At 37.0% G+C, this 20,876-nt stretch overlaps 1 protein-coding gene across 2 annotated transcripts in view; it reads right to left on the bottom strand.

The window, feature by feature from the left end:
• LOC140146354 (sulfotransferase 2A1-like) overlaps positions 1–20,876 on the bottom strand; it is a 28,381-nt gene that overhangs the window by 3,535 nt on the left and 3,970 nt on the right. Inside the window, exons 2-7 of one of the 2 annotated variants that reach the window (XM_072168171.1) lie at positions 17,938–18,195; positions 16,726–16,943; positions 13,131–13,254; positions 12,446–12,540; positions 10,804–10,900; positions 9,596–9,697 (exon numbers count right to left, since the gene is read on the bottom strand). In XM_072168171.1, the coding sequence (XP_072024272.1) occupies positions 9,596–9,697; positions 10,804–10,900; positions 12,446–12,540; positions 13,131–13,254; positions 16,726–16,943; positions 17,938–18,103 (802 nt within the window). In that variant the 5' untranslated portion in view covers positions 18,104–18,195. The remainder of the gene's footprint in view (positions 1–9,595; positions 9,698–10,803; positions 10,901–12,445; positions 12,541–13,130; positions 13,255–16,725; positions 16,944–17,937; positions 18,196–20,876) is intronic. The other variant, XM_072168170.1, reaches the window with a different exon arrangement.

Genomic DNA, 20,876 nt, shown 5'->3' with positions numbered 1-20,876 from the left:
ACCCAAGGGCTCTTGTAAATTGCCTCAGCAGTTTCTAGTGGGTCAAAATGGTCAAGATCGAGTTTGTATTCGCCACTTGCACGGTTCCGCCATTATGCACTATATGCGGGGAGAGCCTCGAACTGGCAGCATATATGAAAGGAAGAATTACGTAACCTTACACAGAATGTTATATGACTGGTTCAATTCCCATTCATGTATGCTGCCAGTTCGAGGCTCTCCCACATAGTGCATAATGGCGGAACCGTGCAAGTGGCGAATAGTGCAGTGGTCAAGATTCCGGATATTTCTGAGTGAGTACCAGATTACTTGGATCTGAAACTAATGAACTGTGAAAGATTGTGATGAATTTGTTTCAAGAAAAAAAAATCACAGGTATTAGTTATGATCGAGTACGATGATAGTTTTTAGGTCAATAAAATAATAGTTATAGACTGGGACTATAGTACTACTTGGAATTACTTGATGTGTATGGAGCAATTGGAGTGTGGTTTTAAATGCAGGTATACGGCGGCATCTACTATACTCAAAATATTGAACCTGCCTGTCGTAGAGGATAGTAAATACAAAAATTCCTCAGTATCGTTTATTTAGAGAATAAAGGTATTGTTTTTAGCCGCTGTCGTGCATCTATCGTCTCATATAACACGGGCGACATTATTTTAAGTAATAACGAGGCGCCAAAAATAATAAGAAACACTTCAATTCAAGTAAAAATATGATAAGTATTACACATTTTGATCAAAAAAGTAAATCCTACATTTTGCAAGGAATTATACCTAGGGCTTAAAATCGATCAGTCCCGTTGTTGCTATGCGCCTACGATTGGTTCAAATTGCGAGTACGCGTCTCGCGTCGATGCACACGCGCTGACCCGTGTGATATCGTGTCATATCACACGGGTAAGAACCAATAAGATTGCAGGAAAACAACTACAATGCAAAGAAAGTCAAGAAACTCAAAATGTCTGACCCGAGAGGGTGGCACAGGGAGGTTAGAAACCTGGCTAATATGAAGAAAGCTGATCCAACCATTCATGTTTCTGGTGTTGATACAACAAACCTTGCTGGTGTGGCAAATGCTATCAACACACACCTTGCTAGTTTTCCTAATTCTCAGGAACCTCGGGACATGAGCGAGCTCCCTTCATAGCTTCCAAGCCCTGAGCCACCTCCCCGGGTACAGACATGGGAGATATATGATGATTTGAGCAAACTCTCGGCATCAAAAGCAGGGGGCCAGATAATATTCCTCCGAAGCTATTAAAAGAGTTTGCTTATGAGTTAAGTAGGCCTGTGACGAATATTATCAATGCCTCACTGAGTCAGAGTAAGGTTCCTACCCCATCATCCCCATCCCAAAACAAACTCCTCCCTCCATCGACAAATTGCGCCCAGTGTCTCTGACGTCATGTTTGGCCAAAGTCGCAGAGGGCAGGGTTTGTAAGTGGATTACAGATCAAATTCAACCTAACATTGACAGTAGGCAGTATGGTAATCAAAAAGGTGTCTCAACCACCCACTGTTTAGTTGATGCCTACCATCATATGATATCTGGTGCTGAAAAACAGGGGAATATCAGTACCCTAGTGCTTACTGATTTCTCCAAGGCCTTTGATCTGATAAATCATAAGATTGTTGTTATCAAATTACTGAAATTAGGTGCTCCTCCCATTTTGGTACGTTCAATGGGTGGTTGATTTTCTTACAAATAGAAAACAAAGAGTCAAGTACAAAGATACATATTCAGACTGGGTCTTGCTTAATGGTGGTGTCCCTCAAGGCACCGTCATTGGCCCTCTCTCCTTCCTCGGCATGATCAATGATGCCTTGGATGTTCCAAACCACAAAGTGTGGAAGTATGTGGATGATCTTACTATTGGTGAGAACAGGGCCTATGGTGAAGCCAGCACCGTGCAAGACAGTCTGGATTCTCTGAGTACCTGGGCTGATGAAAACAAATTGAGGCTGAACCCAGCTAAGTGTCAGGCTTTACAAGTGTATTTTGGCAGGAGGTTGACCTGCATATTTCAAATCACCAACTTGCAGTTGTTGATAAAGTCAAATTACTTGGTGCCATGATCCAAAATGACTTAAAATGGGATAGCCAAGTCGATAGCATGTGCACTAAAGCAAACCGCAAAATGTTTATGATGCGCAAATTAAAAGAAGCAGGGTTCAGCCCCAGTGAGCTACTCACAGTATATAAGGGATACATGAGACCAGTATTGGAATATGCTGCCCCTCTTTGGCATGCTGGCCTTACTCAAAGTCAAGTGAACCAGGTGGAGAACATCCAGAAACGTGTTTGTAAGCACATCCAAGGCAGGGAGTACATATCTTACTCCAAATCTCTAGCAGATCTTGAGCTGGATCCACTCCGCAACCGGAGGGAAAAAATATGCAGAGATTTTGCCACAAAGACAACTACCTCTGAGAGGTTCTCCACCTGGTTCCCGCCGGCTGAGTATAGGTCTGTGGTCTGTCATGACCCTTAGAAACATGAGAAAATACAAGAACTTCAAGTGCAAAACAAAAAGATTCCAGGATAGCCCCATGCCATACATGGCTGACCTTTTAAACAAATAATTTGGTGTTTTTGAGTGCAATTGTATTATTGTATTTTTTCAACTCATTTTGCTGCCAGGTTTTTGAATATTATCTTGTCTTTGAATATTATCTTGTGTTAATTTGGTTGACCCCCCCCTGTTATCAGGTATTCAAACTTTTTAGCAGCTGGTCTGCTCAGTGCAATTTTGTCTGTGATAGCTATTTCATTTTCATTTGTATCTATTTTTTTTTCCAAATATTTAAATCCAATTTATTTTCTTGCAAGCAGCTGGTCTGCTCATTATGTATCCCCCTTCCAAATTTTGCCCCCTTTAAAACAGCTGGTCTGTTCTGTGTAATCCCCCATGGTCTAAATTTTTTGTTTGGTATTATTAATTACATGTATTTCTAATGTGCAATATTTGATGTTTTTTTATATATATTTAAATGTTTCTCGTGTGCAATTATTCTAAATGTAATTTGATGTTTTTACAATTTCTAAATGTGTCTTTAAAATGTTATTTGATGTTTTTATACTATTTAAATCAAATTGTAAAATCCATGTAATTCAGCCATTTGGCTGCAATGTGTTTTAATAAATATACTATACTATAGGAACATTCTCAAGTGTTTAAGAATGTTTAATTAAACAGTAAATCGGTATCCACATGGTCCACATGTACACCCAAATTATGTGTCCGGGGAAGTATATGTAAATAATGGGCGAGGCGCAGGACACATTATTTGCTAAATCCTTTACTTATACTAATTACTCTATTACCATAAAATAGTGCAATTCAAAGAGGAAATATCACCTTTTTTTTTGCCCAAATATTTTGGGTTGTTCATTTCAAGGTGCATCGCATATGCTTACAGCGCATATCCCAGAAATACGTAGTATCCCAGAAATACGTAGTATGCATGCGTAATGTGCTATGTGTGTGTAGAATGTTACAGCGCTTGACCCGTTATTACGACCCATTATTTTGAATAATGGGTCGTGAGGGTAATAGAATAATGAAATAATATTATTTAGTGTTAGGATAGCTATAGGGTTAGATTCGACATTTAACGAACCTTAAGGCCTTTTTGGGGCTCCCTCTACGGAGGCGTCCCACAATATAGGCATGAGTTTGTGAGTAGCTTCTAATTTCACTCTTACTAGATTTACTCCGCAATTGTTTTGCTAAAATTATGCCTTGCTCAGAAATAAAACCACAATATGCTTGGATTTTATTTTATTATTGTTTTCTGTTATGCACGGGATAAAATGGTGTGCGTATATTCTTTGTTTAAAACACAAAATTAATGGATTTGTAAAAACACCAAATAATCCGTGACCTTTGTACCTTTGTAAGGCTTTTAAACTGGTTTAAAAACCAGTTTACCGCCTCTTAGAACCCGATAGACGGTGACCAACACCATGGACCACAATAGCCTAATCTCAATGGCATAGTCCAATAACCTCAATTAAACAATCATAGTGCAAAATTTGACCTAAGTTGCAGAGTATGAGTTTTTGTACCCAAAGTTTCAAAGTCATTCAATGAATGTACAAATGTATTGGGGTTAAACCGATGGCCTTTGTTTGTTAATTACCATAAAATCCATATAGTGGTTATTGTCAAACTACAGTTGCCAAACTTACAATATGGTGACCCAATAATATGATTTTTATTTGTGGATGAATTTTGCTGTAATCAACGGAATCTGGCGAATGATTCCATTTCAGTCCAGATTGATACCAAACACATTAAAAGTTGGTACATTTTGATGAAAATGTGATATTTTCTTTTGAAATAATGCTGGGCTTTTCTTCTTACCAACAAGAAATGATCACCACCACTACATATGCATTATTTTTGTGATGTCCTTCAAGATAAATTGGCTATCAGAAACAGAGATAAGGTTGTTTATTCTACCAGAAGAATTTAGGCAGATATGAAATATGTTCGAAGTTTTATAATACTAGTCAACAGTCGTTATCAGGTGTTAATTCTAATGATATACATTTTGCAGACATGCTGGATCAGGAATAGATCCATTGTCCATAGGGGAAGTCTTATAGATAATATTATATCCTGAATTTAAATGCTATGAATGATATAATTAAGATCTTAGACATCAATATTGTCTTTTCAACAGAAACAAGAACTACCTTTAAACAAGAATTTGTCTTTAAATAAAATTCCTTTAAAAGGGAAAGCCAGCTTCAATGGAGAAGAGATCTTGTAATTAGTTTGGGTGGAAGGCATTTTAGGATCACTCTTTTTATGATCCATCATGTTTCATGACAGTCCACCAAACCATCAATGATGAGAACATGCACACAGAAACAGCAAACCAAACATTAACTCCCTATAACTTCCTGTCAACTCTTTAATTAATTACTCCAAATTGTTTTTTGTCTTTTTGTCTTTTCTGCCTTTTAGGCTACCCTAAGCTCATTATTAATATAAAGAAACACTGCAGTTTTTAGTTAATTGGCTAAAAACTGCCATCCTATACTTGCCTTATACATGCACATTAATTTTATATTAATTTTTATATTAATTCGCAATTTATACTTAAATATAGCACATTATAAAATGTATAAAGACTGATATTGTTCAATAGGCCTACACGTAGGCCTATATAAATTATACCCATATCAAAAATAGGCCCTGAAATTTAATCAAATTTTTCCCGTTGAAAAGACAAAACTGATGTTTAAGATCAATTATTTCATAATGACATTTTGAATCATTTTTATCCATAAAACGATACAGGATATAGGATATTTTTAAGAGTTCACAGGTTTGCTGTTTCTGTGTGCATGTTCTCATCATTGATGGTTTGGTGGACTGTCATGAAACATGATGGATTATAAAAAGAGTGATCCTAAAATGCCTTCCACCAAGACTTCTTCTGCATTGAAGCTGGCTTTCCCTTTTAAAGGGAATTTTTTATTTTACTATGACTTTAACATCCATAATCAAGAAATGTCTTTAAAAAAGACAATGCCTCCAAGATACCAGTGGGCACCTTTTGTTATTAGTTAAGGAGACACTTATAATGCTAGCTTTAAGGTAACGCTATTGGATATAGATTTTTGTCTGATTGAAATATGTGAGTCCATTCTCTCCTGATTACAAGACTGAAAATTTTATTTTAATAGGATATTCGGTTACCAAAATATATGGCCTGTCAAAATGGCGCGAAACCAAGAAGTTGGCAACAAATTTCTTTTATTTTTGATATGCAATGATGTCAGGTAGGCCTTATTTTCTAATTATATATGCAAGAATTGTACAAAGTAGAATGTTCAGATCGGCTACAAAATAAGATATAAAACCCATGAATGTTTTTCCATGCAAATTTCCATTTGCATAATTAATTAGGGCCCTAATCAACTTTTCTAATAAGTGGCCCAAATTAATTATGCAAATTGAAATTTGCCAAAACGCAACCGTAATTTTGTAGTAGGCCTAGGTCTACAGTGTGTGTTCTACCCATGTACCATGCCTCAGTAGGCCTACTATAGCTCTTTTAATTGTATCTGAAATCTTTACTTTGCATAATTCATACATGTAATTAGAAAATCATCTGAAAACTAGACTTGAAAAAAATAAAAAAAATAAAAAGAAAGTTGTTGCCAATTTTTTGTTTTGGGTTCGCACCATTTTGACAGGCCATATCTCAAGAACCGAATGTAATCTACAGGGCATAAGCTTTAACATATTATTTAAATAGAAAGAAAATCTAAATTTGTGCATTAGCCAATAGGGCCACGGTCACCTAAAGCCATCTAGCAATTCTGATGTATGAAATAAGACCTTCAAACTTTCAGATATGAAGAGTTCCAGATGCAGGCAGCCGTTTCTGTTTTTTAAATGCATATATGCCCAAGTTGTATCAAGAGTCATTTCTCGTGGATTTTTTGACTGAAAATTACGATTGTAACGTTTCAGATTTTTTTAATGCTTGTTTATTATATTTTGTATTCAGGACTAAAATAATATTAATATTATTATATTTAGGGGGTCTTTTTATAGGTCATTACTCTTTTGTATGTGTAATTGAATAAAAAATCAAAAACATTATTGTTTTGTTTTGTTTCCTTCATTTGTGCTTTGTCTTGCATCGAAAGGGCCAATATCAACACCTTGTTTGTAAGAAGTATTGTGTGGGGAAAGATGATTCTTGCATTTTATTTTATTTTATCTTAACAAACAAAAAGCAAATTTCTCAGTCAAAGTCTTGAAACGGTCATGGGTATGCATGCAAAAATATTGCAACAGTACTCAGTAGAACATAAAACACAACCACGCATGGGAATTGGGGAAGCAAATACTTTAAAACGAATTATTCCGAATTATATCAACGCAATAAAATTGCAATACTTTAGTACATGTATTTGAACAGCAATGCCCGGGCAGCAATGAAGCCGGCCATAGGCGCGGCTAGGCGTATCATACCATACATTGCAGTTCAAATGCATCGGATCATGATTGTGGCCTAGTCGAGCCTAGCATGCATGCCAGTCGGTCTGCTGACTCGCCGTGGCACAAAAATACCTCCAATTTTGCACAAAACAATCCATGATGTCAAATTATCACATCCAAAGTGTCGCCATGAACGTTAGCTTCAACTTCTCCAGCCAAAGTTTTTGCATTAATAATCAGGTTTCATGTAATCATGAAATTAAACCTTGTTTGAGGTGTATTCCCATTGCCACAGCATAACGGTTTTCCAACTTGTCTTCAACGATAAAGCTGCTGATCACACCGAAGGCATTGAGGTGGTGTGGCTGCTGATGAGCGCTGAGGTTACAACCTATAATTAAAGACCGAATTAAAAAAGACTAGTTTGCGTCTGACGTCATGACAAAGGCGCGCCGTGATTGGTTGCTGACCTGCGCAGTATGGCATTTTTGGTCTGGTTTACAGGACGGCATACACAAGCTAGTCTTTTTAATTCGGTCTTCAATTATACAACATATGAGTTTGAAAATATTCTAATGCATAATTCATTAACTTGATAGACCCACGCCATTGGCGCCACGTGCTAGGCGTTTCTAGAATCCCTATAGAATAAGATTAATTTTAATGCTAATTTATTGCACATGCTGAGGAAGCGTGATTACCTTTTTGAACATTCGGAAATGGCGATAGGCGAATTTATGTATGGCGCAAAGAGGTGGGGGATATATATTGGGCTCTCGATATTGGGCGGAAATTAGAGTACTTGTCAGAATATAAATTTGTACAATCGGCCTACATGCCGCGCAATGTGCGGCATTTTAGGTGTAAATTTCAAAGCATACTACCTCCTGCGGAGGCAGAAAAATGATTTTCATTCTGTTATCAATACACTCACATCTCATGCTGTGTTGGTCTCCAGGAGGTCTGCAAATGTAAATCTAAAAACGCCTGATAACAAGGATACTATAATTTTCTTTCGTTGATATGCTGTGGTAACTATTTAGGCCTGGCATATAACATTTAATGTCATATTTCCTTCAAACCATAACTCTTGAAATTCTCACTCGTTTTCATTCGTTGAAACGGCAAAACATACTTTCTTTTTCTTACAAATCAAATAGTAGGCCTTACATTATATTTTCACTATAAAAAGGTCCGCAAAGTAATTCAAACCAATGCTAGTAGGCCCCCTACCCTGTAATCTCTTTAGCAAACAGAGACGATCTCCGAATTAGATAGCCAGCTGTTAGCTGGCGAAAAGACAAGTTCACGGATCAGGTGTATAGTACATGTGCTTTGAGCTACTTTGGTCTAACATTTAATATTCATATCTAACCTACTCTGCACTTATTCGACAATAAATAAGTGATATGAGGCTTAATAATGATACCTGCGTCTTGACTCTGCAAAACAATATTTTTAAAAACCTCATTTTGCATTTAGTTTTTAAGCCCCATCGGGAGCCACCTACAGGATCTCATTTTGCATTTAAGTTTTTATTGTGTTGCAAAGTAGCAAAACTTTCTTTATATATGGTGCAATTTGTGCCTGGAAAAGGCTATCCCTCTTACAACCTATCAACAGGTCTGATTTCTATAATGAGGTGTCACCGGGTTTGCAAGAGATAATAATACCATATCTAAACACCATGAAATTCACCACATCACGACCAAGCTCACATTGGGCGCCCCATTCCTTTTTTAAAGGAATTTTTATTCTTATTTGACATCTAGCGAACCTTCGACAAAGCAAACATATACGGGCTATTCCAGTTAAAATCCATAAACCCCCTGTGGAAGACATGACCTTAATCACCCATTCATGAAACTAATTTGCCATTCACATACCTCCCTCCACATTGAGCATGTAGAGAGCCAATTCAAGGTTTTGCAGCCCTATGAGTTCAAATGGGCTATTCCAGTTGAAATGCATACACCCCTGTGGACGACCTAAATCTCCCACACAGGGGATGTTGATTTCAAATGGTGTCCCTCATTAAGGGAGTCCCCCATTAAGGTAACCGTATTTGAAATTCACACTCCCTGTGTGGAAGATTAAAGGTCAGGTCCAGTGGCGTAGCATGGGTCATCTGATTGGAGGGGGCACCGACCATGATTGGGGGATACCGAACCTGATGGCAATTTTCCTATGGGTTTTTCTTATTTTGCAATCGATTGGGGCACGTGTCCCCCCCCCGTGCCCCTATGACGCTACGCCATTGGTCAGGTCTTCTATAGGGGGTGTGGATTTCAAATGGAATAGCCTTAATGATCTCATACCTGATGGCATAGTTCAATGACCTCATAAACAAGCTAAACATATTTACCTCAAGTTGTGGTCGCAAAAAATAATCGCTATATTGGGGGTTTTCATTAAACTGAAAGGGGTGGGGGCATGGTATTTCAGACTTTCGAAAAATAAGAACCACCCTATTGTAAAATTAATCAGTGTTATACTCGGCAGTTTCAGTGTCTCAATATAACAGTGAATGTTCATTTATTAGCCACAGTTACCTTTATTGAGGTAGGGTGTAGTGCCCACAACTTTTGATGAAGTATAGGCCTATCTAATAGCAACAGTTACCTTTATTGAGGTAGGATGTAGTCCCTGCAACTTTTGATGGAGTGTAATCCTGTCCTTTCTCTGCTGCTTTTCTGTCCGCCTCGGCGTAACTCTTCTGCATCCCTGAAAACCATTCGGTATATAAAATAAATATTGACTGCTTTATATTCGGGGCATGGTTAAAATTATAGGCCCGCGGTGATCTCATAGCATGGTTTTGAGATCAATTTGTATAATGCGCAACTAGCCTATAAAGTGCTGTTTAGTCCCAACTGCATGCACGCCATTCTATATCAATTAATAAACGATGTTACGAGTCTCATTTTGTCGCATATTATATAGACTTCTCCGTAGTTGCCCATTTTGCATAGGGCCTACTCTGGCCATTACATTTAAGCATAAAACTGATTTATATTGATTTGTGTGCAGCTGATAGATTTTCACATCTGTATCTGATCTTTTCAGTCACCGCACTCCCTCTGTTTGTTAGCTTCCCAAGTGGGATTTTCGGGGTTCGCTATCAATAAACTGGTAGATTCCAAAATCAGAATTGTTCAGTATTAAAGTGAGCCATTATAATTATGCAAGATAATGTTGCATTCAGTTACTTTTATTGTCACTAATTATCTGATATTGTTAACTCTTTATGACCATTTTACTATTGAATACTTTAATTTTAATAAACATCAGTATAATTTTGAGTTCAACGAAATGGGTTCATCATGACTAATAATAACATATTTTTAATAAAATTCGACTATGGCATAGTCTACATATTAGAAGACAAAACAAACTTTTACGGGCTGTTAATTCCCCTTTAACCAGCATGAAATTTCTCAAGAAATAATTTGACCCCCCCCCCGGGCCTGGAAAACCATGACCTTAATCTCCTATGCAGGGAGTGAAGATTTCAAATGGAGTCATCCATTCACCATAACCCCATTTGAAATTCACACTCCCTGTGTGGGAGATTAGGGTCATGTCTTCCATAGGGGTTTTTTTTTGTTCGGGTTTTTACAACCCTGGATAACCCAAGAAAGCCTCTATTGAAGCTTATTTCCATTGGGGTCCATTTGAACACCGGGACGGGTTGGGAACAGTCAGGGGTTAACACCCTACTCTTTTCGAAACTGGCTGCGAAATACATGTACAGGTATGGCTCTCTGCACACGGGACCGACGGCTTAACGTCCCCTCCGAAGGACGGTGTGTGGAATACCCATTACATACCTGAGAAGGTAGATAGTTGTGCAACTTGGTCCAATTTATCCTGAGGTAGAGGGCGTCCTAAATGGTCATTGATTCGTACTAATTGTCCCTTCAGATCCTGTGAAACAAAAACATAATTATTATGATATCAAAGTGGAAATTCAATCCACTGTCGGAAAATGAAATTTTGTGAAGACATTCCATAAACCATCGATGCTTGGTAGATCCCTATTATTTATGAAATCAATTAAGGGGGTACTATACACCCTGTGGTATATTTGTGACTGTTTTTGCATTTTTCTCAAAAAATAATAACACACTGGTAACAAAAGTTATGTATAATTTTGGGGCAAGGAATCCAATTACTACACTGAAATTTCAGTGACTCAAGACAAGAGGTTCAGTATATATGATAGGAAACGAGGTACATCCTAGCGGTACCTTATTTCTTATCATAAATAACAAACCGCGTGTCTTGGGTCACTGAAATTCCAGTGTAGTCATTGGATTTCTTGCCCTATAATATACATAACTTTTGTTACCACTGTGTTATTAGTTTTGAGAAAAATGCAAAAATAGACACAAATTTATCGAGGGTGTAGTACCCCTTAAATAAATAAACAAATAAAGCAATTTATATTGCGCATTCCATTATGCCAGGCCTCAATGCACTGATTAATTGACTATTGTTAATTGTGATAACTCACGTAATGCTTGACCAATACATATTTACCATGAATTCTGATTAATTATTTTTAACAACAAGCATCTGAGCAAAGATCAAACAAATTTGACTTTTGCGCCTAATAACAATTAGCAAGGCCTAATAAAATTGTTTGATTGGAGTAACCCGACCTACCCCAAAAATAAGCCCGACCTAATTCCAAGGCCTTTATCAAATACGGTTTTCAGCTTTAACAGGTAAAAAAAAATCCCAGAGGATGATTTAAGGAAGCCCCATCATGCACTGCAAACGTGTTATCACCAGAGTTTCAACTGCAACTTTACTTTTCAAATCCCATTGAATTCTGTGCAAAAGATGTTGTTTAAGAATTGTGCGTGTGTCATTATTACTTGGTCGATTTCAGATCTAAAGTGATGTATGCATAAAGGATAATTCACACCTTCTGTAGGTAACATAGAATGTGAAATCGACTAGCATTGTGAATGCGTTTTTATTGTAAATATATCAGTCCAAATTCAAATTTAACCATGGCCGTCAATGCAATGTGCGAGCAGTGTGGTGTCATGTTCACTCACACAGCTGAGCTAACCGCAAGTCAACACAGTGGCGTGGTGGGAAGTGCTTAAATCATCCTCTGAAAAAATCCCTACCTAGCAACCCGATTGTTTTTAATATTACGCCAATCAAACAATTTTCTTTAGGCCTAATTGACTCTGAACAGTTAGGCCTACCACATTTATCATCTGTTCAAAGAAAATGGGCTATTCCATGAATTTCACACCCCCTATGGAAGACATCACTTTATTTTTCCACAGAGGGGGGAGGGTGTAGATTTCAAACAGAGTTGCCCATTCAGCTAACCCCATTTGCAATTCACACATCCTGTGTGGAAGATTATAGGTCGTGTCTTTCACAGGGGGTGTATGGATTTCAAATCGAATAGCGGTTTAACAAAATAAATCAATATAATATTCTGACCTTTTGTAAATCTTCATATTTAACCAGTAAGAAGTTGTCATCATTCTCGTGTGGTAAATAACCGAGCACGTGTTTGAACCAATCACAGCCTATATCTGCATTATGAAGAAATCACAAACGTATGTTTCAGATGGACATTATTTTTATTTGTGTAGAGACCATATACAATACATAAAAAATCATTTGTATAGCCCCCATCAAGAACTAGTGCATTGCATACGTAGGCCTACTTGCTCAAACAAACTTTATTACAAACTATTCTCTTCTGATGGACCTTTTCATTTTACATGTAAAGTCTATGAAGATGAAGATTAGAAAAGGCTGCAAAGGGTAATGTTGCCTAATTTTGGGCCATTTTAGGCACTTAAAGGCTCATACATAAAAAGACAACCGCATACAAATATTGTGCAACAAAATTTGCATCGAATGTTACTTGAGCAAGTACGAATATAATTAATTACTTCTGAAGAGGGGGATATAGTCAAAACAAAATCGGTGTCAATTTAAGGCGCGGCGCGTTAGGTTGTCAGGCCGCAGAGAATGACTCTCAATTTGCCCAATTTCCAAGCTTCCAAAGAAGCGCCCAATGCAAAGTGAGTGGTTTATTTTTTGATGGGGTACACCACCTGAGCTTCAAAACTCTACCTCCATTGCTAAGGGTAATAACTGCCCCCATCTTACTTACTATCATCACTGATAACGTTTTCTGTATAAGCATTCACGTCTCTTATGAATGGAGGTAGGACTTGCTTGAGAAAATTAAATCCCGAGACGGCCACATCCTTAGGGTTACGTACCATGTAGATTACCTGTGTAAAGGTTGAATCAAAGCAAAAATAATGAACAAAAATTAAGTTCACAAAATAACTTCCTGAAATATCCCATTTTTTTTAAATCTTATTTTACAAGATTTAAAAACATACTTCTTGAAACATGTTAATAAATATGTGATGCGATCAAGCAAAATCAGTCGGAACTCGGAAATATTGATTTTGAGATATAGCCAAACAAAGGAAATATTTTCTTTTGGTTCCTTTTGTTTTGGAAACTCTTTAATTGCTCATATCTTTGGAACTGGTTGTTCAATTTCAATGGGGTTTTCTGCAAAATCCAGCTTTGTAAATGCCTTTTACTATCCTGTAAGAAACAAACTGAAAATTTATTATTGCCGAGTTCCGACTGATTTTGCTTCATCGCATCACATATTTCCATGATTGCTCCTTGCTTTGGTCTTCAAAAGTCAACTCCTAAGTGTCCCGGGGACTACGCTCAGCCTCTTATTTTGGGAGCAGGTCACATTCAAGTTGCTATTGCTACTATATAGATGATGATTCCAAATATGGGTAGATAATTCATGTAGTGCTTCACTACATTTGCATCTTAGCAGTGTAGCTACAATAGTGGATGTAGTTAAGTTTGCTATCAGCAGTAGATAAAGTAGTTTGCTATCAAAATTTCTTACCAGCAGTAGATAGTTGATGAAGTTATGTGCTATCAGCAGAAGGCCTAGATAGTTTAAAGTAATTTGCTATCAGCAGTAGATAGCTGATGAAGTAGTGCGCTATCAGCAGTAGATAGCTGATGAAGTAATGATATCAGCAGTAGATCATTGATAAAGTAGTTTGCTATCAGCAGGAGATAGTTGATGAAGTAGTTTGCTATCAGCATGCAGTAGATACCGTAATTGAAGTAGTTGCTATCAACAGAAGATGGTTGATGAAGTAGTTTGCTATCAGCAGTAGATAGTTAATAAAGTAGTTTGCTATCAGCAGCAGATAGTTGATGAAGTAGTGTGCTATCAGCAGTAGATAGTTGATGAAGTAATGTGATATCAGCAGTAGATCGTTGATGAAGTAGTTTGCTATCAGCAGTAGTTAGTTGATCAAGTAGTTTGCTATCGGCAGTAGATAGTTGATGAAGTAGTGTGCTATCAGCAGTAGATATAGTTGATGAAGTAGTTTGCTATCATTTCAGCAGTAGATAGTTGAAGTAGTGTGCTATCAGCAGTAGATAGTTGATAAAGTAGTTTCCTATCAGCAGTAGATAGTTTGTAAAGTAGTTTGTTATCAGCAGGAGATAGTTGATGAAGAAGTGTGCTATCAGCAGTAGATAACTGATGAAGTAGTGTGCTATCAGCAGTAGATCGTTGATGAAGTAGTTTGCTATCAGCAGTAGTTAGTTCAGTGGAGCTACAATAGTGGATGTAGTTAAGTTTACTATCAGCAGTAGATAAAGTAGTTCGCTATCAACAACAATTGTTACCAGCAGCAGATAGTTGATGAAGTAGTGTGCTATCAGTAGTAGATAGTTGATAAAGTAGTTTGCTATCAGCAGTAGATAGTTGCCAAAGTAATTTGCTATCAACAGAAGATGGTTGATGAAGTAGTTTGCTATCGCCAGTAGATAGTTGAAGTGGTGTGCTATCAGCAGTAGATAGTTGATAAAGTAGTTTGCTATCAGCAGTAGATAGTTGCCAAAGTAATTTGCTATCAACAGAAGATGGTTGATGAAGTAGTTTGCTATCGCCAGTAGATAGTTGAAGTAGTGTGCTATCAGCAGTAGATAGTTGATAAAGTAGATTGCTATCATCAGGAGATAGTTGATGAAGTAGTTTGTTATCAGCAGTAGATCGTTGATGAAGTAGTTTGCTATCAGCAGTAGTTAGTTGATCAAGTAGTTTGCTATCGGCAGTAGATAGTTGATGAAGCAGGTTGCTATCATTTCAGCAGTAGATAGTTGATGAAGTAGGTTGCTCTCGGCAGTAGATAGTTGAAGTATTGTGCTATCAGCAGTAGATAGTTCATAAAGTAGTTTGCTATCAGCAGTAGATAGTTGATAAAGTAGTTTGTTATCAGTAGGAGATATGAAGTAGTGTGCAATCAGCAGTAGATAACTGATGAAGTAGTGTGCTATCAGCAGTAGATCGTTGATGAAGTAGTTTGCTATCAGCAGTAGTTAGTTCATCAAGTAGTTTGCTGTCGGCAGTAGATAGTTGATGAAGTAGTTTGCTATCAGCAGTATATAGATAGCCGATGAAGTAGTATGCTATCAGCAGCAGATACAAGATGAAGTATTTAATGTGCTATCAGCAGTAGATAGTTGACGCATTATGATAGTGACGAAATGTGCCTCAACGAACAGAGCACATCTAGAGCTTGCCAAACATGTTTTTTCTTGACTATTGACCCATGTTTATGAGCCAGTACTCAACATGAAAACAAAGGGACCCTATACAAAGTAATGGGAGTGTCATTTCAAATGAGAGGATATCATGTTGCAAAGGATTCTGGGAAGGGTATTTTATCTTCTCTGGTATAAACATGTACGAAGTGTGCTGAAAGCAGCAGCAAATACTGAGGATTTGGGGCGTGATTGGCAGTCCTGTTTAATCATTGCAAGTTAAACCCAATATATTTAAAAGCAATCAACAATGCCCAAAATACATATAGAAGAAATGTATGTTGCATTGTTTGTTACGAATCAATAGCTGTCTTATTATACAACTGACAACTGCATTCTATATTGCACACGTCAGAAAATATGACACCAGGCAGCTATTACAAATACGGCTTCTTGCACTGTAATACCTCAAAAATAAGACTGAATTTATACTCGATCGCTTTAGTTTTCAGAACGTCGAGCTAATCAATCGATACAACACTCGCTGAGGCAAAAATGATGTCACTTTTGTGAGTTGAATAAATCTTAACTCCCGAGCGATGTCGCTTGTCACGTGAACGCATCAGCCAATCATTTCCTACCAACTGGATGTATTATTTGGCTAATTAATTTACCTTTCTCGATCATGAACTTTCAGAGATGAATTAATTCAAAGCAATAATTGTTGACAGCAATGAATGTACTCAATAAACTATTTTGTGACCTTTTGAATGTTTTACTTTTCGTCTGCAATCATAGCCGTGATTTAAAAAGCATAGATGTAAAACAGATGAACGAAAAAGTGGTGCATCGCAATCACTCAGCGAGCAAGTATAAATTCAGCTTAACACTAGCATTGGGCTATTCTAACTGAAATCCACACCCCTGTGGAAGATTTTGGAGTATGTTTTTCAAATGTAATTGGTCAGGGTTAATCATTTTGAAATCCATATTCCTCCTGTATTATGGCTTTATCTATATCTTCCACAACTGGAGCGAGTATTTCAAATGGAAGTTACCCAATTGTCTATTCTATTTGAAACCCATACTCCCTCTGTGGAAGTCTTTAGCTAAATCTTCCACAGGGGTAGTGTGGATTTTAAATGGAACGGTCCATTTACCTTTGGTTTCTTTTGCCAGACTTGACGGGGAAGCAGGTGCGCATGACAGTGACTCAAAATAACCCGCGGTGAGTTCCAACTCACTGCTTTCTTGTAACCAGGTAAGGTCCCTTCACCAAGTCGTGTCTCCAACGCTGTGTCTAGGTTAGAACGATCCACTTTATCGGCTTGAGCATCGTTGTGTAAGAGTTGGACAATTTCTATCATCCAATGGGAGCCTATGGTATATAAATTTAAAATATTTGTGAAATGTACACAAATTGTTTATAAAATAAAAGGGGTATTGTACAGAAGGGCTTTCTTTTTCCATGCTCTTATTTTCTAGAGGTGTAAACTTACACCTCCATCCATAGGATGTGCTTTTCATAAATGGAAAGGTTTCTATACAAAAACGATTCTCTTATAAACCATCATATTATGCGCACAGTTTCCACCTCGATACACCTGAGCACACATTTTCGTCCAAGAGCTCTCTAGCAAGCAGTGAATTGTCTCCGCACATTCTTCTAGCTGAAAAATGGGCCTCTTTGATTGGTTTTTGTCGAAACCTCAAGTGTTCCCTTCATCCAATCAGATTCTTTTTATATCAAACGAAAGCTAACACTCCCCCCCTAAGAACACTTTTCGTCACTAGGTCAACAGACAACGCAATTCAATTTTATAGCAAGGAGAATGTGGAAAATTTGTTGAAAACGACCAAAATGTAGGTTTTAAAGGTCAAAACCTCAAGTGTTCCTTACAATATTTTTCAAATTGTATGTCATTAAATGAAGAAGCACACTTATATTGTCCATATATATTAGCGTCAAAAGAATGAGCAATGGCCAATTCTCTTGAAATTGCAAATCTTGTGCAAAACGTTACTATTTTCGCCTGTTTTTGTCATACGGTTGTAAATTCAATGAACTATGACTTTTGTTTTTTGTTAAGAGCGCTTACAAATTGATATGCAATTGAATTGATGCAATTGGTAATTAGGCTACGACACCTGATTAACCCAAAATTGAGGGTGCAGTCTCAATGCCCCTCACTGGTGTAGCATGTGTCATCCTACTGGGGGCACCGACCATGATTAGGGGGCACCGATCTTGATTTGGGGGAGGGGACACAAGCCGTTTATCAGCAATTTTCCAATGGCATTTTCTTTATTTTTAAATCCATTGTCCCCCCTATGATGCTACGCCACTTATGTCACTTTCAAACCAATCATACCTGATTTCGGCACACTGATGATGAACACGTCGTCATCTCGCACTTCAAATTCTTGTAATTCTGTCCATGTCTCTGGTGGTGTCAGATATGGGACAAACTTGATCCCCTCATGCTCATAAGCACCCATCATTATATTGTACTCCTTCGCGGTCTTGATTTGGTCCATGGTTATGTGTTTCTATTCTTTAGTCACTGATGTTTTGAGGCACTATAGTAAAATGTCTTCTTTTTAGAATTCTAAGACAAAAGACAACGCTGCTGAGGACAAAATGAGAGAGAAAGAGTAACCTAGCTAAACTGGGCAAATAATTATGAGGTTAATTTGGTCAGAAACCCACATACAGGCGTCAACATTGATTGTATGGACCATCCCCTGGCAAAATATTGGGGATTTATCCCCCCGGATCTGCGCCTATGGTTTCTGTCCATGTTAAGGGATCGGAATCCGAATTGCATTATGAATACAAGGAATGCCCTTCTGATATCAAATAATTTCATATTTTGACACTTGCGATATAGTTAATACAAATTTTATCGCAAATGATTAAAAATGGTTATTTTTGACACTTAACATTCCTCAAGCTAAACTTATATTGTCCATATACTAGCGTCACTAGAATGAGCAATGGTCAATTCTCTTTGAATTGCAAATCTTGTGCAAAAATTAACTATTTTCGCCTGTTTTGTCATACGCTTGTAAATTCAATGAACTGTGACTTTTAAAAAAGAGCGCTTATACAAATTGATATATGAAAGTCATTTATTTTGCTCCAAAAAAATGCGCGCGAAGCCTGCCGAAATTTCAATTTTGAGGACTAATTATTCGAGAAAGGGGGACATTCAGTGTAGGCTACTGAAAAAACGGGGTCATTGGGTGTAGGATTTGCCAAAATTACCGGGGTCTTTTCATGGGCACATGACGTATGTCAATATAACATTTCCTCTATAGACATTTATTTAGTTTGTAGAATAAAATCAAGTTCAACCAAACTTGGGATGCCGCTTTTCCCATATTGGGACCAGCATGCTCGTTAGCATAATAATTATTAAATGATATAATTAATTAGAATTTAAAACAAATAAAATCATTTCATATTTTGACACTTGCGATATAGTTAATACAAATTTTATCGCAAATGATTAAAAATGGTTATTTTTGACACTTAACATTCCTCAAGCTAAACTTATATTGTCCATATACTAGCGTCACTAGAATGAGCAATGGTCAATTCTCTTTGAATTGCAAATCTTGTGCAAAAATTAACTATTTTCGCCTGTTTTGTCATACGCTTGTAAATTCAATGAACTGTGACTTTTAAAAAAGAGCGCTTATACAAATTGATATATGAAAGTCATTTATTTTGCTCCAAAAAAATGCGCGCGAAGCCTGCCGAAATTTCAATTTTGAGGACTAATTATTCGAGAAAGGGGACATTCAGTGTAGGCTACTGAAAAAACGGGGTCATTGGGTGTAGGATTTGCCAAAATTACCGGGGTCTTTTCATGGGCACATGACGTATGTCAATATAACATTTCCTCTATAGACATTTATTTAGTTTGTAGAATAAAATCAAGTTCAACCAAACTTGGGATGCCGCTTTTCCCATATTGGGACCAGCATGCTCGTTAGCATAATAATTATTAAATGATATAATTAATTAGAATTTAAAACAAATAAAATCATTTCATATTTTGAAGGAAAATGTCACGCCACCCACCATCTATCACGGTAGATTTACTTCCTTTTGTTTATGGAACGGCAATACTATGCAGGATTAAGGGCGCATTACACTATTAAATCACCCGGTATCCTAATTTCCATGCTTTTTTTCGCTCAGGTACACCTGAGTGAATATATACAATTATACATTCAGGTTAGACCTTGGAATAAAAATTAAAAAAATCGACCTCTGAACCTAAGTAGCTTTAAGTCGAGCTTCTTTTGCAAATGCTTTTGCTTTGTAATCACTAAAAATATTTTGCAGAATAATGCATGGTATCTCAGTAATAGAAATGCACTACATGCAGATTAATGCCAGCTCCAAAATTAACCTCACTCCTCATGACATAGTTCATAAATATATGCAGCAGTGAGATTTTAAACAGAGGTGGGGATGAAATATTAGCCTCATTTCCCATGAAATTATTAATAAAACTATGTTCTGTTGCCCTTAGTGGAGGGTTTTGTTACCTGGGAATGATAATCAGTTTCAATAATTATGAGCGTTGACCATGTTGACAGATTGATAGTGGTGTGGAAGTTAGCAAGTTAAATACATATTGGCCATGAACAGATTTTGTTTTATGGACAATGTCAGCAAGCTAGGTCAGCCTGCATGGTATACCAAGTTTACCAAATGTCCGTGAACTTCTTAAATTTGTATTGAGAGGTAAGTAAGTAGTGTTCTGACTGTTCTGTTTTTTTGTGAAAATGATGCATTGGTGATAAAGTGGTGGAACATTTTAATTGAATTGTATTATTCAGATCGTTATAACATGTACAACTTAAAATTTACTTTTCATTTTCATGGGTAACATTCAAGTGCATACATGTCTGTTTCGAATCACTAAATGTGACATGTTAAAGGGGTATTTCACAATCCTAGCATACACTTTTTATGAGATTTGTCAGTAGATTTATATCCACAAGCAAAAACTTAAATCTCACAACTTCAGTTGATCAGATTCCCGGATCAGATTGTTTGTTTGCAAATAAATAAATAAATAAATAAGCATGTATGCTAGCTATTGGTAGCATTTTGATACAGGCTATGTATATTTATATATGGCCCATATACTTAATTGCTGTGTTATTTTGGGAACAAATTTGACCATAGGCTTGTTAAACGAATTAATCGGCAAGAATTATTTTATACAGAAACTATTTTGCCAGAGGTTTCCAGTGGTATAAAATTCTGAATAGGCTGAAGTGCAAATTC

Source organism: Amphiura filiformis, chromosome 2, assembly GCF_039555335.1.
Source record: "Amphiura filiformis chromosome 2, Afil_fr2py, whole genome shotgun sequence".
Lineage (NCBI taxonomy): Eukaryota > Metazoa > Echinodermata > Ophiuroidea > Amphilepidida > Amphiuridae > Amphiura > Amphiura filiformis.
This window is presented reverse-complemented; position numbering and strand designations above follow the sequence as displayed.